This window comes from Sinocyclocheilus rhinocerous, unplaced genomic scaffold (genome assembly GCF_001515625.1).
Source record: "Sinocyclocheilus rhinocerous isolate Xijiao unplaced genomic scaffold, SAMN03320098_v1.1 scaffold659, whole genome shotgun sequence".
Lineage (NCBI taxonomy): Eukaryota > Metazoa > Chordata > Actinopteri > Cypriniformes > Cyprinidae > Sinocyclocheilus > Sinocyclocheilus rhinocerous.
In genome coordinates, this window is record NW_015652995.1 from 2,411,867 (window position 1) to 2,434,696 (window position 22,830).

Consider the following 22,830-nt stretch of genomic DNA (forward strand, 5'->3'; position numbering starts at 1 on the left):
CGGCAAACTAACACGTGCGTTCTGCGCATGCGTGAGAGGAATTAACTGTCTATATCAGCATATATAAATAGTATATATTCGTCATTCAAAAGGAGAAACCGAAACAAAGATATTAGAGATAAACACAAATATACGAAACGTAAACAAAGCAGCGCTTGCTTACCATTTTGAATATCAGTAACGTTGATAACTTTAATCATTTTAAGCGGCTCATGTTGTTATGAAAACATTCGCGTATTAGAATGATTGGGAAAGTTCACGTAACGTTTAAACAGCCTTCTGTCTGTACCGCCTTCATTTACGTGCTTGTTTTCATCACTTTCGCTTTAATTCCTGGGCACTGACTCGTTCGCTAAACTAAACATCCAATCAGAGCTCTCACTCGCGCCGATGGTCCCGACGGCCCCAATGCTGAATCGGGCAAACTGCCGCCGACGTGAGCCCGACGAGAGCCAACGAGGGGAACACACCAAACAAACTAACCCGACCGTCTCTCGTCGTCAGCCCGACGTTGGCCAACGGTCGACCGTCGGTTTGGTGTTCCAGCCTTAAGGTACATATTAGGGCTGGGCGATATGGCAAAAAAATAAAATCTAGATTTTTTCAGAACGTTTGACCGATTCTCGATTTTTTTTAAATTTTTTAACTAGTCAACTTGAAAATGTAACTACAACACGATCCAAGTAACCTTTTCTTTATTACTGACTGTCTACTTGTCTTTTTTAGTTCAAATGTATTAAATTCAGAGTTTGAAATTAAAGGTCTTTTTAAGTGATTTCTAAACAATATAAATATGAATCAACGCATAATTATAAATTGTAAAACACAAATATAGTGGGTGACGAAACATTAGATGATTATAGTTTAAAAAAATACCCCAACTCCTCCCTCAAATTAAAAAATCCCCCCCATATAAGAGACACCTAAAGGGGGAATTCCCCCCCCATTTTCCAAAATGAAATTCAGGCAGTGGTACTGCCCCAGTGACAGCTTTCGTACCTTTATTTCTGAGAGTACACAGTATGTTTGTGTCATCAGAGTGGCAGTTGTTTACCCCTGTTGGCCTCACTTTTCTACTTTTTGTGGATTTTGAAAACTTGAATTTGTTTCCAAAGCACCAACACCGAACGACACATGCATCTATTTGTCACGAATGTAATGCAAAGTTTTGAAATTTCTGCTACAGGTGAGTGGAAATGAGATTTGGAAATGATGCTTTTGATCATCTGTTACACTCAGATGTACGTCAAAGTACGGAAGAGCAGATTTTTCACTACTTACATTTCATTAGGACTTTAAAAAAGTCTGTTGAAAGAACTTTAAAAAAAAGTCCTATACTGCACAAATTGGTTTTCATACTTGTATTCTTTTGTGGTCTGCAACCTAGTTACCAGTGAAAGTCTGATCATGTGTGAAAGCCCTTTACACCAATAAGAAGAGGATTTCTGTCAGGCAGAGGTTGCGTGTGATGCTTTAGATGTCCATGGCTTATTTCACTTAATGTTATATGATAAATGTTCCTGATTTGTCCAAAGTGACTTAAAAAAGGAAGTTTACAAAGCAAGTGATTCTTTGTAAACAGGCAGTACGATTAAAAGTGCAGCAATACAAAGTTCCATATAGGGCAGAAACGTTCAACAGACACTCCAACCCCCTGAAATGGTGAAAGGATGATCTTTTTTTATGTATTTTTTTTTTGTAAAGAATGATGGAGGCTAACAAACATGTGTTGACAAATATAACACAGAAAATTTACTTGATGGTATAGTAGATAATTGTTTCCCCCTATGATTGTAATGCTGTGATGTGGCCGTTGAAGACCCGGCTCTCATTTAGCTATGGCTTGACCTTCCTCTTGGTGGAGGGGTGAGAGGGGGAGGCTCATGGGTAACTGGGGCATGAGACTGTTTCCCCTCTTAAGTGGAGCATTGTTACACTCAGATGTACGTCACAGTACGGAAGAGCAGATTTTTCACTACTTACATTCATTAGGACTTTAAAAAAGTCTGTTGAAAGAACTTTTAAAAAAAGTCCTATACTGCACAAATTGGTTTTCATACTTGTATTCTTTTGTGGTCTGCAACCTAGTTACCAGTGAAAGTCTGATCATGTGTGAAAGCCCTTTACACCAATAAGAAGAGGATTTCTGTCAGGCAGAGGTTGCGTGTGATGCTTTAGATGTCCATGGCTTATTTCACTTAATGTTATATGATAAATGTTCCTGATTTGTCCAAAGTGACTTAAAAAAGGAAGTTTACAAAGCAAGTGATTCTTTGTAAACAGGCAGTACGATTAAAAGTGCAGCAATACAAAGTTCCATATAGGGCAGAAACGTTCAACAGACACTCCAACCCCCTGAAATGGTGAAAGGATGATCTTTTTTTATGTATTTTTTTTTTGTAAAGAATGATGGAGGCTAACAAACATGTGTTGACAAATATAACACAGAAAATTTACTTGATGGTATAGTAGATAATTGTTTCCCCCTATGATTGTAATGCTGTGATGTGGCCGTTGAAGACCCGGCTCTCATTTAGCTATGGCTTGACCTTCCTCTTGGTGGAGGGGTGAGAGGGGGAGGCTCATGGGTAACTGGGGCATGAGACTGTTTCCCCTCTTAAGTGGAGCATTCACGCTGCCTCAATTACGGTTGCTATAGGACTGCCCTGAGAGTATGAAAGATGTTGGCTGGGGGAAATCATAGGGTAATGCAAAAATAGTGACCCAGAAGGGGTGAATTATTACTTGGCCCATAATTTGGGTCTTTTGCTTCAGCCTAAATTACTAACAAACTCAAGAAGCCTTACTTAGTAATGTTTGAACTGTTTTTTATGGTTGACATTTGAACAACTCAAGAATGAGACTTGAAATTGCTTTAGTTGTGTTAGGCGTGCTCTTGGCATTCACCCAAAATAGTATATGAAAATAGCTTTTAATGTTTTTAACTTAATGATGGTTAATTAAAGGTTCTGCCTCCTCCTTTCCCTGAAGACAGCATTAATAATTTTGCTGCACCTCCTTTTAATCTCTTTTCTTTTGAGCACGTGTTCTAGACATGTAAATCAGTGGCTCCCACACTAAACACAAACTTGTGTACCCATCCTCCCTGTAATTTACTGTCTGCTATAGCCTCTATTAAAAATGTCCAAAAAATTAATTGCTGAGATATCGCAGTACATAAGAAGATTGCAATAACAGTATTCACACACCATGATTGAATAAACAAATATAGTTCCCTATAACAATTATAGTTTTCCTATAGTTTATATATCTGTATTTATTTTCAATTTTTTAAAATCCTATTTTCCCATTTGCCACATGACAAAAATTTAAATATCATACATTATTGAAGACATTTAAAAGTATAATTTATAATAATGATAATTTAGGTTATTTCTGTTTTATGTTTTGCTTATTTATGTATTTTATAATAATAATAATAATTATTATTATTTTTTTTAATTAACATTTTGCCATGACATTGTACATGTCTGCAGTATTATTGGACAAAAGCCAAAATACCCAGAAGTGTGATGTAGGCATGTGTAGGAAATCCCTATTCACTCATGGTCTTTAAATTAATGGTATTAATTTAATATTCAAGGCCGCTGTCTGCTGTATGACACCATGCCATGTATGCTACTCATTTCTTGAACAAAATCAATCTAACTCAAGTGTTGATACCTACTGCTAAAATAGATGTTTTGTTCAAACCTTTGAAGGTCAGTAAGATTAAAAAAAAAAGAAAAAAAAAAAAGGTTTTGAAGTCTCATTTATTTTTCGGCATTTTATTCTAGTAAATAGAAAAATCATATAAGGAAATTAAGTTCAAAATTTTGGATAGATATTTCAGCACTGTTCAAAATTCAACAGTACTGTACTGATGCATTGATTGACAACAGAACATAAGACAGTTTACTCCTTTTTGTGTATATTTAACACCCTATACATGTGTAAAAAGCATGCTTGAACTGAAGCTCTGTCAAGTTCTTTGTCAAAATAAATAGTAGTCAAAGAGCACTTGCTGGGGGAAGTTATTTGTCTATAGTGATTATGCTGGATTAAATTTCTGGTCATGTGATCTATAAGTATCTAACATCAGCAGTGTAAAGCTTGCTTGGGTGTGTTCAGATGCCCTTTTGTGTTGTGCTAAAAAGCCTAGGATAGGACAGCTTTTGTCTATTATATGCAATGGGCCAGCATGCCATCATTGTATTATAGAGGGGATGTTGTGATTGACCAGAGAATGGGCGACATCTACACAGTTGAGTTACAGTACAGCTAACAGCGACTGTAGAGATTAGTAAAGAACAGAGATGATGGGGTGCCTCAGCTTCCAGATGGCAAAACTGCCTGCAACCCAAACTACACCATAAACACATTCTCACACACACAAGCTAAAGTCAAGTGTGTGGTTGTTCATGTATTTTGGCTGCAGTATGTTTTGTGGATGTGAATCGAAACTGCTGAACAGTAAGCCAAATCTTCTGACAGCTGATGAAACTTTTTTGTACTTCCCCTTCCATATTTATGATTGTTTTCTCAGACCAAACTGCTGAATGTTGAAGAATAAGAAAAAAGTCCAATCCTGTGTAGTATACTATTTTTTTATCATGACTGTGAACATGCTTACCAGTGGAAAGAGGGGAAATACATTGGCTGTGTTGTTATTTCTCTGAACTCCCCTTTGTAAATTAATTAAAATACAGAAAAAGACTGCATTCAGCACAGAACAGTCGAGAGTCTGGTTTATAGCTCCCTGGAGTACTTTGAAGAGATGACGCCAAGTAAGCTTGGCTCTGTGACTCTCTGGCTTCATATCCTGATATATTGCTTATTACTCCAGACTGGAGTGTGTGTGTGTGTGTGTGTGTGTGTGTGTGTGTGAGAAGAAGAAACAGTCTGAGAAATGGAAGAGTCATGCTCTCATGGTTACATTTTGAATCCCCCTCACAGAAATCTTACACTTTATTCCCAGTGTCTTCATTAGATGTTCATAGAGGCTTTTAAAGAGAGTTCCAATATTTTAAGAACAATTTCATATAAGATTACTTGGATGGATTGGTGTAAGTCAGTGGTTCTCAACTAGGTTTGCTTCAGGATCTTGATTTTGCATGATTGGAAATTAAGTGGCAACCCATCGCAGAATTGTTTATTGTAAGCAAAAATGTCTTTGGAATCAAACAATGAAATGTATTACTATTATGATGAATCACAATAAAGACACATTTTATCATTGTACATTATTTTCCTCCTCCATTTCAAAAGTTGATAAGCCTATATGATTAAGCCTTTTACCGCAAACCCCCACCACCTCTTTTTTTTTTTTTTTTTTGAAAACCGCTGGTATAAGTTATACTCATGAGATCTATTTCTCCAAAAAGAAAAAGTCTTCTGATGATTGTATTACTATCCTCAGGGATTGTAGGATGCTTGGCAGAGAAGATATTTATGAATAATATGTTCAGGGAATCTGACCAGAAAGGCATTTTAAATCTCTGACATCATAAAGTATTTCACAAAATCTCATTTAAAAATGTCCATGTGTAATGAGCTTCAAATGAATAAAATAAATAGAATATGTAGGTAATGTTGACAGTAATGTTACTTAATGCTTAATGAGCAGAGACCAACTGCCTATTTAATGACTCCCTCAAATAAGTCATGAGTCATATCGAACATATTTGCTTTGAGCTGTTATGCCTTTGCATGATTTTCTGACATGTGTCTTCCTTTTGACACAAAGAAACAAACACTGCAATATTTTGCTCAGAATTGCAGTTGAATTACATTGCGCATTGCTCTGGACGAGGATATACCTACGGTTCAAAAATTTTAGATTTTTAAAAAAAATTTTATTACTTTTACGTTAATACAAAAATTCGATTTCAAATAAATGCTGTTCTTTAAACTTTCTAGTCATCAAAAAATCCTGAAAAAAGCATCACTGGAACTTAACTGGAAAATATAAATATAATTTGTTAATTAAACTGAAACTAATCAACCGACCAGAATACCTAGAGTGAAAACTGAATCACAGCTGTGATTTATAGAACAGGTTTTTTTCCAGCGAGAGCTTACACATTATCACTTGCAGACTTGCAGAATAATGAAACTCTTTCATTATTGTTGTCATGTCTAAGACCTGCTCAGTGTCAGTTAGAAGTTGTCTCCATTGGTTTTCTTCTTCATGCCTCTTAGAGTTTTGATGAGATTTCCTCTCTTTTACAGAGCAGCAGTCATGGGGAAAGGATGTATTGCCGCCACCAAGTATTTCCTGTTCATGTTCAACCTCCTCTTCTTTGTAAGTGCACACACTCCTACACCTTTATTCTAAATCTCAGCAGGAACACTGCCCTTGAGCTCAGCGCATTAGCCATGACTCCATGTCTTTAGCCCTGGTCTTCAGGTCTACTATGAGCTAATGCAGGATGAAAGGGAGGTTACTATTGAGAACTAAAGTGAAAATGGAACCTTTTGAGAAGAATAGAAGTCTATAAGAAAATGTATTTATGTAAAAATAAGTTTCTGACCTCTGTGCTTGTAAAAAAAAAAATGCTGCTGTTTCAACTTATTTAACACAAAATGTATGTAAAAAAAATTGACTGCTCAAATTATACTATAGTACAATGTGGTCATGCAGTTGGCATTATTATCAAACTACATTATTGGAACTAAAGAGAAACCAGTAAAATGCTGTTTTTGGGGTAAATTTTTTTATTTATTTATTTTTTTTTACAATTATTTATTTAGAAGTGTTTGTAATAATATAACTGTATTTATGCATATGTAACAAGTAGCTCAATAGTGAGTATGAGCTATCGAGGCTTTTAGAACCAAAGGTTAAATATTCACTTAATAATATGAGTTGAAACTCCATATACATATATTTTTTTAAGTTCAGTCATTTATTTATTTACATGAATCTAATTTTCCTATTTACCACATTTCCAATTTGGGCATGGTCTGTGTGGACATGTAAATAAAAATCAAATGTATTAAAATACATTATTGAATTTAGTATAGTATATTGAAGACATTTAGTATAGTACAGTATATAAACATATACTAGATATAACATATGATGTAGGTGTATGTAGGAAATCCCTGTTAGGAAATTGTTCAAGTTTAGTAAGGAAGCAGGCCTGCTCTCTGTTGCATTTCTTTGGAAACCTTCAGTTTGACCTGTTGTGTCTTTGATATAAAGGGTCAAAGGCTAATGAAAAGCATCTGTGTGCCTCTCTCTGATTTTTTCCTTCTGAAGACCCTTTAATTGTACAGTAGCCTGGTGTTTTACTGCTTTCCTCTCCACAGTGGAATAGAGGACAAGCCACAGACGCCAGACTGATACAGGGGAACTGCCCCCTGACAAGAGGAAATGAAACTTCTCTGATCCAGTTAATTTAGAGGACACCTTGGACCCATTAGTTTTGAACTTTGGGCCTGGAGTGCATGAGAACTCAGTTCGGTGGAGAGTTCCTGTGTCTCTTTAGCAATTATCTAGAGTATGTTAATGGTAGCACAATTCTCTCATCCACAGTCCAGTCACAGTTTAAACTAAGATCAGCTCTGAGGAACCAAACGGGTCAAGAAGGTGACAAACATACATGCAACATGTCCTTTATGTTTGTTCATGCCTGTTTCTTTTGCCCTGTAGATTTTTGGAGCTGTAATCTTGGGCTTTGGACTATGGATCATGCTGGATAACCAGAAATTCATCACGGTTTTGCGTAAGTACAAAAACATCAACATAATTTCCTGTTCTGATGTATGTAATAAGAGTATGTCTTATTAAAACAGGTTACATCTCCAGGCTGCCAATGGTCAGAAATGGAAAGATCTATGATGGCAGCACAAATGTTTTCATGCTGGACAATCATAAATTGATACATCTCAATTATTTTTCTCGTAGTTTGCATCAGTACTTTAGGTCTTAAAAAATAAACTGAATTATATATATATATATATATAGTAACGGTGTTGAAGAATCACACGACAAGTAATCTCAATCAATACCCCGGAGGGTGGATTTATTGGTGTGGTGGGTGATAGGGAGAAAGGTCCAGGTAGGTGCTCCGGTGCCGTGAGTGCTCTCTTCCGTCTTCCCAGTGCAGAGGGTCCGTGCAGTGCTCCTGTGGGGCTGGTCGGTCACACGCTGCTGTCTGTGGGAAAAATGAGAGGGCGAGTTAGTGCTCAGTCTCATGGAGAAGTCTCCCAGATGGCAGGGCTTGCGTGGCTTATGTGGCCGCCGCCTTATAAGCTGCAGCTGTGACCGATCAGCCTGTGACGATGATGGCCAGGTGCTCCTCGCTTATTTCCAGGGCGACGCTGATGAAGCCTCGGGACGCTTTGGTGAGGTCCAACGTTGAGATATACCGGGCCCTTCCCAGCCGGTCCAACAGCTCATCCACCCGAGGCATGGGGTATCCGTCGAACTCGGAGACCTCGTTGAGGCGGCGGAAGTCATTGCAGAAGCGGAGGGTGTCGTCCGGTTTTGGGACCATCACGATTGGGCTGGACCACGGGCTGAGTGATGGTTCTATCACCCCCAACTTCAGCATTTGTTGGATTTCCTCCTCAATAGCTCGCCGACGAGCCTCAAACTTCGGCCTCCAAGCCCGGCCAGTGGAAACGGTCGCGGATCCGTTGGATGGTGTTCCCGGCTCCGAGATGCCCTGCCAAGGGATGCGAGTGGGCCAGCTCCAACACGGTCTCCGTCTTTGTGCGTGGCACCACCAGCAATAATTTTTCCTCCCCCCTTCGCTGCGCGACACAGTAGAGCAGGCCATTTTGCACGACGAAATGCGGGAGAGGGTGGGGACCAGGCTGAACCTCCTTGCCTTCGATGACCCGGACCTGGGTCCAGCCATGCTTCAGCCTGTCGTCCTCCCGTTGTTCCTTCCCAAATGAGCCCCCTCCCGTCACCTGTTGGAACACATCATAGAAGAGATCTCTGCTGGGATGCCGACTCGGCTGGAGAGCAGGAAGAGCTCCTGGGTAATGGCTTTGGCGGTGGCTTTTTGGAGGGGAACTGCTTCGGGGTACCGGGTGGCATAGTCGACAATCACCAGGATGTTCATGTCCCCGGGCAGACTTAGGCAACGGCCCCACAAGGTCCATCCCGATGCGCTCGAAGGGCACCTCGATGATGGGCAGCGGTATCAGCGGACTGGGGGGAGGCGTCCTGGGTGACGTCACTTGGGTCTGTGGGAAAAATGAGAGGGCGAGTTAGTGCTCAGTCTCATGGAGGAATCTCCTAGATGATAGGGCTTGCGTGGCTTATGTGGCCGCCGCCTGATGAGCTGCAGCTGTGACCGATCAGCCTGTGATGAGGATGGCCAGGTGTGCCTTGCTTGTTTCCAGGGCGACGCTGATGAAGCTTCGGGACGCTCGTCACAATATATATATATAAAACATTTATTTTTTAAACCCATTTTTGAGAGCGAATGTAGGTTAACCTGTACTATCTGAACAGAAATGAAACAGACCTGAAGTACTAATGCAAAACTATGAGAAAATTAATTGTGATGTATCAGGATGAAAACATTTGTGCTGCCATCATAAATCTTTGAAAAAAATAGAAAGAAATTATTATATAGTATGATTATTAGCAAACTACATTATTGGAACTAAAAAGACTTTAAAGTCTTTAAAGAAACCAGTAAAATGCTGTTTTACTGTAAAATGTTTTTTATTTATTTACAATTATTCATTTAGAAGTGTTTGTAATAAAATAACTGTATTTATGCATAATTAACAAGTGGCTTAATCAGTGAGTATGAGCTAGCTTGGCTTTTAGAATTGAAGGTGTTCACTTAATAATGGTTGAAAGTTGAAACTCATATATACATAATTAATTAATTTATGTATGCATGTATGTATGTAAAGACATTACAGACCAGAATAAGTTAACCGTTATCATTCAGTCAGGCAATATCTCGCTGGTTACATATTTTTCTGTTTACACTTGAGTTCATACTGGTGGGAATGCACAGTGAAAGCAGCTGATATTTGTGCACTTGGCGTGGGGAGTTTTCATTTTTTTGCCATTAACCAAGTTTTCCACAAACCCCCTCCTATGCTGCACTCTCTGTGTTTATATATGCACACATGCGCTCACACAGATGTTAAGTAAACCATCTGACGCTCATCGGAGAGGACTTAAACAGAGAGCGAAAGCAAAATAAGGGAAGAGAGAAATGTTAAATGAATGAGATACAAAAGCCAAACAGAGATTAACTGTACATGATTTGTGGAGAATCATACTCGTACCCATACTGCCTCTGTCTGGACAGCCAAAGCCATGAGACTCAGTGCTGAAAAAGAGTGGAACAGGAAAACGAGGGTGGAAAACTAGCGTAAATCCTCTTGATTTATTATTTAATGCTTTCCAAACTGTTCATCACCGATTTATCACTCGACTAATCTTTATGCCATTTTAAAGGGATAGTTGACCCACAAATGAAAATTCTCATAATTTACTCACCCTCCACCCTGTTCTCTGTGTGATTTTCTTCTGTGGAACATAAGTAAGGGATAATCGTTTACTTATATGGGAGAAAGAGCTGTATAATTAATGGGATAATGTACATTCGCGCTGATCACCCTTCTCAAGGTTTATTTTGCGATATATATTGAGTTGAGATATTTTATTAGCTCAAAACGCAAAACTTCCACAAACAAGTTCAAAAAGATGGACATTTAAGTGATAATGTAGTGTCAAATCACTTATTTTACAGCTTTTCACCACATAATTAATGACAGGGGCATGTAGGATTGATTTGAGAAGAAACTGTTTTAAAATCGTACCTGTTTGGTACAGTGTACAAAACAGTCCTTCTAGCAACAAGACAAACGCTTCAACAATATTACCGTAGGCCTGCTATTAATACTGAAGTCCTCTATTCACAACTGACCAATCAGAATCAAGCATTTCAGAGAGCCACATAATAAAAAACGATATTTGGAGAAATATAGTTTGATATAGTTTGGAGATATTAGTTTGGTTACTAATATTTTTCAAAATATATTCTTTTGTGTTCCGCATAAGAAAGAAGGTCATATAGATTTGGAATATCGTGAGGGCGAGTAAATTATTTATTTTATTTTATTTTATGAAGATTGGACAGCTATTACTTTAAGCTAAAGTCTCTTTCACACCATTGCTGAAGATGACTTGGTTTCAGAATTGAAGTCCAGTGTTTAAAAATAGACTTAAAACTTAAATATTTTCATAAGACCAAGCCACCAAACCAATTTACAGAATTCTGTAAAACCAGTTTTCTATATATAACACATGCTCGGTTAAATTACTGCAGGGGAATATTTATGTGAAGTTGACCAGCTCTAAAATTGTTTGCCAAGCTAGTCACACTGCAATTCTTTCCTCTCTCATCTCACCTCATATTTTACATCTGTCCTTTGTTTATATATTCCAGCGTCTCCAGATATCGCAGCGCTGGAGTCTCTGTTATCATGACCATTTTAGAAACGTTGTTTTTTTTTTCAGATTCAGCTGTTCCGCTGGAGATAGCAGGGAATATTTTAGGATATCCTCATACTTGGAGATCCTAAACTCTGCCCATGGCTTTTTGCTAACACAAGGTCCAATAGTCCCGTGCTTTACTCTGAGGGTCCTGTCATGGTCGCTCCCACGCTGTGCTGCACAAGGAGTTTGTTTGTTGACTTTGTTAGTCAGTAGGTTACGGCCCTGTTGAGCATGAAAATAACAGGTGTATTTTCTTCCCTTCCTCCCAGGTTGCTTTTTTATAGACTTCCACACAACTGCATGGCTATAAAATGAACTCTTAAGAATTTTCTCATTATCCAGATTGTTGTGATCTCATTGCTATTCTTTACATAAAAGTTTTACTTCCTTTTCAAATGGCACATTCATTTGTGTAATAGAGTTTACAGCTGAACACCCAGAACATGTTACAGCATGAGTCAATGTTTGGTTGTTTGGAGCCTCGGAGGCTGGTATGTTCAACCATGTGCCGGGTCCTAAAGTTGTTGTCACGCCCATGGACAGTCTTGTGTTTTGTTCCTCATGTTCTCTCCTTGACCCAGTTTCTCCCGTGTTTGTGTCCATATTTGGTTGTCCTGTTCCCGTTCCCGTTTGAGTTCCATTTGTTTCAGCTGTGTACTATTAATCTCCTCGTTTAGTTCCAGGTGTTCCCCATTTAGTTCCTGTATTTAAGCCCTGTGTTTTCCTGAGTCCTGCATTCAGTCGCAAATGTTTACCCCATGTGCTACGTGTGTGTTCCCTGTTATTTTGGTTTCATTAAAGAGTAGTGATGCAAAAAAAAATCTGTGCAACCCCCTCACTTTGAATGGGCATGCCGCCTCTGATAATAAGCATATTTCCAGTACGCGCCTCAGGCTTGCACAGTGTCGTCAACTCACTCATCAGAATCTTCGGTAAATCCTCGGAAAACTTCGCCACGGCTCATTCGGTTCTTGTTGAGTCCTCGGTAATCCTCGGCAAACTTCTAAAGTTCGATTCAGTTCGATTTGTGAACCGGCTCGACCGGTTACTTCCTGAGAACCGGCTCAAAAGAACGGTTCAAAGAACCGAACATCACTATTAAAGAGTATTTCTGTTCTGGATCTTCTTCGTCTCCGCGCTCCTTCGTCTCCTCACAGTAGTGCACTGTGACAGTTGTACGTTTAATTCAAGAAATAAATACTTGCTCTTCAATATTAATGACAAATAAAATATCTAATTCTTTGTTGTATTTACCTTTCATAGCATATAAATGGTGCTTGAATGGTCGCAAGCAAATGGTTTTGGCTGGTGGTATAAAATTGTATCCCTTTCCGAGATTATTTTTCCAGTAGAAACTGCTGCCGGGGCTGTTGGGACTGAATATTTGCATATGTAGATGAGTGTTTGTACCTTGAGAACATCGTAGCAACTACGGTATGAGCAAACACACAGTGCGGTTTGTGGAAATTTTAAATGTACCCTCAGACAGATGCTATGCTTTAGGCAGGAAGCATATGTTTAGAAACGTGACACAGAATTCTTGCTTGAGTTGAAAGGTAATCTACCGGCCATTTATTATTCTCAGTTTATAAAACAAAATAGTTGTCTGTCACAACCGTGATGTCACAGTTTTGCTTTTAAGGTCGTACCAGGGCAAAATAACCTCATAGTTTTGTGAATTCGTGCATGTTTTAGATTAATTTATTTACTGACAGACTAAGTATTGCAAGAAAGGCTGTGAATATTTTACTGTTAGGGCTGTCAATCAATAAGAAACATTATATGCTGATTAATTAATTAAAAAATGAATAAAAATGACATCTAGCATTTTTTTATTAATTTGTGATACTTTTTTCAGGATTCTTATTAAAAAGTTAAATAGAACAGCATTAATTCAGAATAGAAATCCTTTTAACAATATACACTACAATTCGAAAGTTTGGGGTCAGTACGTTTTTTTTTTTAGAAAAATTGTAATACTTTTATTCAGCAAGGATATGTTAAATTGATAAAAAGTGATAGTAAAGACTTGTATTGTTACAAAAGATTTCTATTTTGAATAAATGCTATTCTTTTTAAGTTTTTATTAATCAAAGAATTAAGCGTCCTTGGGGAATCCTGGAGTGTGACATAAGAGGGAAACTCCAGTATTACAACCACTGATCTATAATAGAGAACATATATATATATATATATAGATCAGTGATTACAACTCAGCGTCACACAAGCATGATATAAAGTTAAGGAAACTAAGCAACCGACATCAATATCTTAGATGTAATGTTAGTTCTGTATATCAGCGTCAGGGAAACAAGCAACAGCGAAGATGCTGAATCAAACGTAAACACAGTTTTTGAGTCTTAAAGTGCCTCTATTATGCCTTTTTGATGAACTGTTTTGAATTTTTATGCCTGTATGTGAACATAAATTATCTGCAAAGTTGTGAAGCCAACAGTGCACGATAAATAAAGTTATTGTCTATCAAAAAAAAGAGTCGGCTCGCAATCGCCTAAACGAGTCGTCAGGAATTCAAATCTTATTCTGTTACGGCTCTACGTCACGAAGTAACACATTTGCATAATGTCTGCCCACGTTCTATGTCGCCAACTTCAACTTGCCCACTCACAAACAGTAAAATTTCCATGTGGTTAACATCATGTCAAGAAGACGCTGTATCCTACGCTGTGAGAGTAAATTTGTTTTATCACATCTTATAACCTTTTCTATGTATTGACAAGTCTCCAGGGCTGTCATTACGTCATGGCAATGTTTCGGTTCCGACACGTGCTGTACGCGGTAGACCAATCACAAAGGACTGTGCCATCTGACCAATCACAGCAGTGAGGGCTCACGGAAAGGAGGGGTTTAGAGAGACTGATTCTTTGAACTGCTTCGCACGAGTCGTTTACGAATCATTTAGAAATGAGGTAAAATTAAATCTATTTTTTGAGAAAACTAACTTGTCGAATATTATACATCGTATTTTTAAACAAATTGAATATTTCGGAAGTGAACTCTGGAAGGTGAATATGAATTTTTAATTATGAAAATGTGTGTGAAATGTTTTGAATTGAAATATTGACAGCTTAAATTAAAAACTATGTTCAATTTCAGCCCCTAAAAATTTCAGCCCTGAAAATACAAGGCATAAAAATGCAAGCACTGTTAATGCAATGCATTATTTTTTCAGTTAGTGCAATTCAACGTGCTTTTTTGTTTCAAAGACATTTGTCATTATTTTACTTCCATAGTTTTGATCAGTCTGAAAGCCTTGGGAATACCATTATTAGACACATCAAAAAGTGACGTCTTCCTCTGCATACATCTGAAATTGAGCTGCAAAGCCTGAAGCAAGACTGATGTATAGCTGCAGAAGAGAAAGAAGTGAGCTCTGAAAATCTGTTATGTACCCTCCCCTTCCCTTCCAACCACCCTCTAAACCTCAGTTTCATTTTCAGCCTCTGCTCCTGCTGTTCTGAGTAGCACCACCCACCTCTGCTGCATGACAGCTTAAACTTTAAATTAAGGCTGTTTTTGCTAGTGAGGTTTTAATTGTTGTTTGTGTTGTTAGATCAAATATTAATCACCAAAGAGAACTGATCTTGATTAATTTTCAGCATCTAAACATTTGAAGTTTTTTTTTTTTTTACTTTTGCTATAAATGTGGCCTTGTCAGAGAGTGTGACTGTTGTTTTCTGACTTTGTCATTCATGCAGATGAGTCCACAACGCTGAAAGTTGGCACCTACATCTTGATTGGGATTGGATCTTTGTCCATGCTTATGGGCTTCCTGGGCTGCATCGGTGCCATTTATGAGGTCCGCTGCCTGCTTGGACTGGTAAGTGATTTATGGAGAGTTTTGTTTTTTAATTTGATTTAATAATTTAATTTTTATTTATTAATTTTTTTTATAGTGCATATTTATATATGTAATGCTGACTACATCAAAGCCAGTGCGTTTTGGGCTATTATAATTAAAATTTTTAATTTAATTGTATTCTATTCTATTTCATTTTATTTTATTTATAGTGCATGCATATATATTTAAATATAATATTACTACTGACTACATCAAAGCCAGCTCTTTTTAGTCTTTTTATTTTATTTAATTTTTAATTCTATGTCATTATTTTTAGTGTATAAATTATTATATAATACTTATACTATATAATACTTATATTATATAATACTACTGCTAACCACATCAAAGCCAGCTCGTTTTGGTCACTGGCCTATTATTTTAATTTGTATATTTATTTATATATAATTAACTGCTGACTACATCAAAGCCAGCTCATTCTGTTCTCTGGGCTATTAATAAAAATGATATTTCACTTCTAACCATATTCAGTCGAATTATATGACGATTTTTTTGGTCAGTATTTATAAAATAACAGTGTTAATAGCTTTAGGTTTGACACTTTTTTAGCAAAACTTCATTGAGCACTGGACCATTCACAGAAGATGTCAGGTATAGAGGTGCTGCTACACTGTGGTAATCACAGTCACAACAAGCCCAGAATTATGCGTGCCCAGAGCGTCTACTGAGGGAGCTTCAGAAAACTCTTCCTTCATTAGCATGATAAAGAGTTCGTTTGAAATGGCTGTCTGAGGTTACTGTACTTGTGGATTTACTAAGCTGGAGTGACAGGGATAAGCCAGTGAGATTTAGGGGATGTCTGTGCAAGAACTGGGGGCCATATTAGTACCCGTTAGATCACTGGATAAGCTTAGCGGTCAGCAAGGGTCTTTGTTAAACTGTTTGACCCATTTAGAAAATAAAGTTAACTAGCTGTCACTCTTTTCATGTGCTTTATGTAATCACGCAGTGTTGTAAGTTTGTTAATATATCCAATAAACAAGTGAACATGTTTGTCTGATCTCTAATGACTATAAGATATCAATGAAATTATATTTAAAACAAAACTATGACATAGGCTTTGAGGTTTTAGCTTTTGTTTGAGTGTCCAGTAATTGTGAACTGACTTTTCTGTTCTCTGTTTGCAGTACTTTACCTGTCTCCTCCTCATCCTCATTGCCCAGGTGACGGCTGCTGTCCTCATCTACTTCCAGCGAGACCTGGTAGGTGACCATACCTCTGAAAGTGTACAGCAGGCATATTCAAATGGCGGACCGCGAGACATAATAGCAACGGCAGCACGATTTTACCTTTTCTAAATAAAGTGAGCAGCGCTTCAAAACAACGGAGCGGTTCACACCACAAGCGCTCAGGGTCATTTATTGTAATGATCTTTCAGTGTTATATCCGCTAATATTTTTTATCTAGAGCTAAACCGGCTTTATTCAAGCCCTTACCGTGTGCGTTGCTTCTCGATAAAGACACTAAAGCACCATTAAAAGCTGCGGATGATACGGTTATTTTAAAAACAGAAGCAAAAATCGATACTTTTGCTAAAACACTGCAGAAAACAACAATGCTGCAAGTATAGTTATTTTTACCTATATGACTCTGACCCTTCAAACCAGGTTTGTGACAGGATATTTTCTTCATCCACATTTAGCATTATTAATCAGTATGTTAAGAGCATTTTAAAATAAACACGTAATTGTTAAAATTGGGGAAATTATTTGTAGCAAGGAAGGACAACATACATTTTTTATTCTGCTCATGATGAGAGCTTTTGGATTGTTTGTTTTAAACAAAATATAAAAATGCTCCAGACTTCAATTTCTGAACCTTCTGAAAGTTCTGAACCTCCATTCAGTATCTTTTGTGTCACATGGCCTTCTCCCTTACATATGTATCTTAAAGGGGTCATATGATGCTATTTTAAAGATCATTATTTTGTGTATTTGGTGTAACAGAATATGTTGACATGCTTTAATGTAATAATAACAGCTTGATAAATCATCTGATCTTATCTTTTAATATTCATATCTAATTGGGCTCAACTGATGATTTTATATATATATATAAAATATTAGTTTTTTTAAACAGACAAAATTCTCAGAAGCCACTGTGGTTCTAAGGACCTAATATCCTGACTATTTTGGAGTGTTAAGTTTTTTCTTTTTCTTTTTCAAAGCATTACTGATGCCCAAATTGAAATTATAGTAGTATAGTAATATAACATTATAGTTTTTATTTATATTTCAGAAAAATATTATTTTCATTTTTTCAAATTTTCAATTTATAATTTTATGTGCTGTTGTCATTTTAATTAGTTTTTAAATTTTTTTAGTATTCATTTATCTGTAAAAGACAAATATCCAGTCTATTCTGTATTCCTAAATGAGATCTGATAGTTATATTTAAAAATAAAAAAAGTTATATAATATTTTTTTTTATCTTAAAAAGATATTACCCTCTTAAAAGGATAGTTCACTCAAAATGAAAATGCGGTCATCATTTACTCGCCCTCAAGTTGTTCCAAACCTGTATAAATTCCTTTCTTGTGTTGAACAAAAAAGAAGATATTTTGAATAATGTGTGTAACCAAACAGTTTCTGGTCACCATCGATTTTCATAGTATTTTTTCCATACTAATGGAAATCAATGGAGACCAACAACTGAAGAAAGACCACGGGTTCGGAAAAACTTGAGGGTGTGTAAATGATGGCTATTTTAATTTTTTTGGGTGAACTATTACTTTAAATGGCTTCAGTATAGTTAGTTATTGTTTGTTAGCTGGTAGGGTAGCTAACAAACATAACAAAGCTAAAAAATAAATAAATGAATATAAAGCAGCTTTACTGTAGTAAAAACTGTAGTAATAGCTTGTAAGAACAGTGTAAAAGTAGTTTCCCTAACACTAGTCTGATCTGAAAACTTCTGATTTAGTTAATCTGGAACCACTTTTAATATGTAAAAATGTTGTACATTTCTCCTAAATGACCCATAAGTATGAATAGATGTTTTGATGGTAACGTGGTGTTTGCATATCACTTCTGTGTTTAAAAAGGATGTTTCTTGCAATGCCATTAAAAGCTTGCAGCACTTTTTCTAGTCAGCTGTTGTGACTATTCTGTAATCTCTTTACCTTTTGGTTTTAACCCATCGTGTTAGGTAGTAACAGGAAATGTGTCAGAGCAAGTTAACATGTGGCGACGGTGTAGGAACTGGTATTTTAAATTAAGTAGCTGATGGAAGATTTGAGCATTCACTGCTATATTCCACGACCACTTCCTAATTCATCAAAATGGAGGAAGTGCAACTCATTCACTTTCCGTTGCACAACATTCACCTTCCTGCACAAGATGATGAGTGTGGTATGACAAGATGTTTCCGTGAGTAACAAAAACAGGTGTCGTTTTTGATGTGGGTGATTGTGCTCCTCTTGCTCTGACTTAGGTGAAGCTTGTTGACAACTGCACCCTCTTTAGGAACAAAGTGGGAATACACAAACATTTCACACCTAAGATGATTAAAAAAACAACAGGGCCTGCACTTCATGTCATCTGCCTTTCTGTAGTGTTAGGAAGGATGTATACATCCTCTAATGCAGGAGTTTAACTCACTTGTGCTTAGTCAGCCTAGCTTAAATCAGTTTTAGTTAAGTAGCAGCCGGCCTATCCACAGCTATAAGCACATTCTTAAAGGGTTAGTTCACCCAAAAATGAAAATTAGCCCATAAATTACTCACCCTCAAGTCATCCTAGGTGTATATGACTTTCTTTTTTCCGACGAATCCAGTCGGAGTTATATTAAAAATGGTCTTGATCTTTCAAGCTGTTTAATGGCAGTCAGCAGGTGTTGCATGCATCCGTCCAAAAGCAGTTAAATAAAATGTGTCTCACATGGCTCCGGGGGGGGACCTCATACGTCATCCGCCCGGAACTGCTTCCGTGTACAACAGTGAGCGCAAGCTACATTAAAGTGATTATTACGTTTTGAATATGGATACTTTTCTTACAAAAACGCATCGATTCGCTACAGGAGGCCTTTGTTCACCCCCCGGAGCCGTGTGAGACACTTTTTTTTTAATGGATGGGCGCATTTTATTTAACTGCTTTTGGACGGATGCATGCAAAACCGGCTGAGTGGCATTAAACAGCTTGAAAGATCAAGACCATTTTTAATATAACTCTGACTGGATTCGTCTGAAAGAAGAAAGTCATATATACCTAGGATGACTTGAGGGTGAGTAATTTATGGGCTCATTTTCATTTTTGGGTGAACTGACCCTTTAATGCTCAACTTAACTTGCTGTGTTTAGTGTCTTTCTCTGTTTGCATTATTGGATATATACTTAGTATAGCGTGTCTAGCCCTGCAGAGCAGGTAATTTGAGTCTGTGCTAGGGCATGCTCTGTTTTCTCTGTATGCTTCACCACAGGGCATGCTGACTGCATTTCCAAGAACAGGGCGAGGTTCACAACAGTCTCTTACACCCTATGTGCATAAGCAGTGTTTTGCCATTTTAGTTGATCATTGCCGTAGCCCCCTCAGTGCAGTCTGTTCCACCACACCTCCTACACAGACATGAACTTTAAATAAGATGTTCACAAGATAATGTTCACTTGAACAGTGATTTGCTATTACAATGTTTTTGACACGGATGTATACATTTTTGAAATGTAAAGAATGGTTTTTAAACTGTTTGTGCTGGTTTTATCAGTTAGATGACAATCAGAAGGTCCAAAAATTAAGAGTTTTTTTTAATGCAGCAAGGATGTATTAAAATGATCAAAAGTGACAGTAAAATTTTTTATAATAAATTAATAATAAATGCTATCATTCTCAACTTTCTTTTCATCAACACATCTTGAAAAAATTATCCTTGTTTATTATTAAGCAGCAAAACTGTTTTCAACATCGATGACAATAATAGGAAATATTTCTTGAGCAGCAAATCAGCATATTAGAATGATTTCTGTTGGATCATGTAACACTGAAGACTACAGTAATGATGCTGAAAATTCAGCTTTTCCACCACAGGAATAAATTACGTATTAAAATATACAATAAGGTTTCATTTGTTAACATTAGATAATGCATTAGCTAACATGAACTAACAATGAGAAATATATTGTTACAGCATTTATTCATCTTTGTTAACGTTAGTATTTGTTCATAGTGCATTAACTAATGTTAAGAAATACAACTCTGGATTTTAATAATGTACTATTAAATGTTGAAAATAACGTGAACTAAAATGAACACATACCATAGAAGTATTTTTCATTGTTAGTTCTTGTTAACTAATATAGTAAACTAATGTTAACAAATGAAACCTTATTGTAAAGAGTTTCCAAAAAGTCTTGCCAAATCCAATCTTTTGAATGGTAGCATTTCCAATACATTTAATACGAATATTTGTTTGATTATTGAAATGAGTTATTTCCATGAGTTATTGAAAACAAGTTAAATTATAGCTAATAAAATATTTTTGCTTCAATTAATGTAATATAAAGGCAAACAAATTAAGCAAAAATATTTTGATGAATATTTATTTTGTTTCAAGCATTAAAGAATGTTGATTTTTGTTGAAATATCAGATAACTGTTAGTGTTATACAGTGAGTGTTATTCAGTTCACAAGATACGTCCTAACATGTCTCCATGTGCTTATTTTTAGCTGAAATATGAGATGTCCACTATTGTGAACAAAATTCTGGTGAACTACACTGGTCATAACAAGACATCTGAGCAAGCCTGGGACCACCTCCAGAGAACGGTGAGCTTTTCCTTCAGCTATTGTCTGCCATTTCCTCCCTCACTGACTTTTTCCATCATTCCCTCAGTCTCTTACAGTGAGCTTACAGTAATATCTGTTGCACATATTAGAGATGGCAGAAGATTAATTTCTAGGACTTTTCTCGTGGCTTTTTTTAATTTTCATTTAGGTTTTCTGCACCAGTGTGCCTAGATTTTTATGTTGTGGTTGTTGTTTATACTGTAATATAAAATTCTTTCCTGCTTTTTTTCCCACTTACAGATGAAGTGCTGTGGTTGGACTGGACCATCTAACTGGACGGAGAATGTGGTGATAAACAGTCAAAAGAACAATTCTCAGATTCTATACCCATGTTCCTGCAGAAATGAATCCATCAGTGGCACAGATATAAAAGAAACAGGCCTGTGTGAAGCTTTGTCCCCTGAATGGCCTGTCTTCACTATGGTACACACATACAGCTTTACTGCACAAACTGACATATCCAGCAGCATATTCCTATATAAAGGGATAGTTCACCCAAAAAAGAAAATTCTGTCATCATTTAATCACCCTCATGTCATTCAGAAACTGTATGAATGTTGCTATCCAAATAATTTTGGTGACCATTGATTTCCATTCCATGGACCGAAAAAAAAAAGTTCTCAGAATATCTTCTTTTATGCTCCTTTGAAGAAAGAAAATAATTTTTTGGTGAACTAACCCCTTAAACTTTCCTGATTCTGGTTTTAAACTCTTCAGCTTCATCCCTAGTAGCACTCACCATTCACACTAGTACTTCTCATTGCTAACTCATTCTCTCTCTAACCTGACGTTTGTGTTGCGTACTGCTAATGAGACTTTCTTCTCCATCTGTGCCACATTTTCTCCCTCCGTTCATTTGCTTTTAGTACAACATATGGATTTCCTTTGTGGACTGGATATCAGCTTTTCTCAGCCGGCTAACCATTCACTCCATGCCAGTATTTCTGAGTCCCCATTCAAGCAGTTGGCACTTTCATTAATAATGAATTGGATCATGAGTATGGCACAGGTGGTGCTTCTGCTCATTAGGTCTCAAATGTCAGGCAAAACTCAAGCGTGCCATTTTTTTATACCTTTATATTTGCATATTTGCCTATAAGCTGGACCATAGACCAGGCCACCTACATTTAAAGGGCAATTCTGAATTCTTTCTCATAATGCCATCACTTTAATTCATTTGGAAACTGTATTATATTTGTAGCATATACCCAGTCCTATTGTTCAAATAAGCTGCTGTAAATCAAAATGTTTCCTGTTAAACTAGACCACTGACTGTTCTGGACTTTCACTTTCTTTCCTTTAGCTGAGTTTGGCTTGTTCTGTTTGTCTCCTTCTGATGTTATCTTTGGACAGCTCTGTCTGTTCAGGATCATTTCCAAACCCTGCATATCTTTTTTCACTTTTTTCCCCCTATTTGTTCAGTTTTGTTTTTTTCTCTTTCTTTTTTAATTTCTCTCCATTCCCTGTGTCCAGGGTTGTATATCTAGTGTGGAGGACTGGCTCCTAAGGAACTGTGGAGTTATTCTGGGAGTCTGTGTTGGAATAGCAGTGATTGAGGTAAATCTAGAAAGCAAGCCATGTAAAATACATTACAAATTCAAGATTATTCCTTTCTAATATAATTTCTGTTATTTTGGCACTTTCTACAAATATGGCATACCTTCTTGTCCCCAACCTTTTTTTTT

General features: G+C 37.0%; 1 protein-coding gene across 3 annotated transcripts in view; it reads left to right on the plus strand.

Moving 5' to 3' along the window:
• Positions 1-22,830, plus strand: part of LOC107715245 (CD82 antigen-like) — a 29,191-nt gene that overhangs the window by 4,884 nt on the left and 1,477 nt on the right. The window contains exons 2-8 of one of the 3 annotated variants that reach the window (XM_016521326.1): positions 6,232-6,304; positions 7,658-7,730; positions 15,205-15,326; positions 16,496-16,570; positions 21,026-21,124; positions 21,386-21,568; positions 22,619-22,702. In XM_016521326.1, the coding sequence (XP_016376812.1) occupies positions 6,242-6,304; positions 7,658-7,730; positions 15,205-15,326; positions 16,496-16,570; positions 21,026-21,124; positions 21,386-21,568; positions 22,619-22,702 (699 nt within the window). In that variant the 5' untranslated portion in view covers positions 6,232-6,241. Of the gene's footprint in view, positions 1-6,231; positions 6,305-7,657; positions 7,731-14,739; positions 14,873-15,204; positions 15,327-16,495; positions 16,571-21,025; positions 21,125-21,385; positions 21,569-22,618; positions 22,703-22,830 lie in introns of those variants that run through there. The other 2 variants (XM_016521327.1, XM_016521328.1) reach the window with 2 other exon arrangements.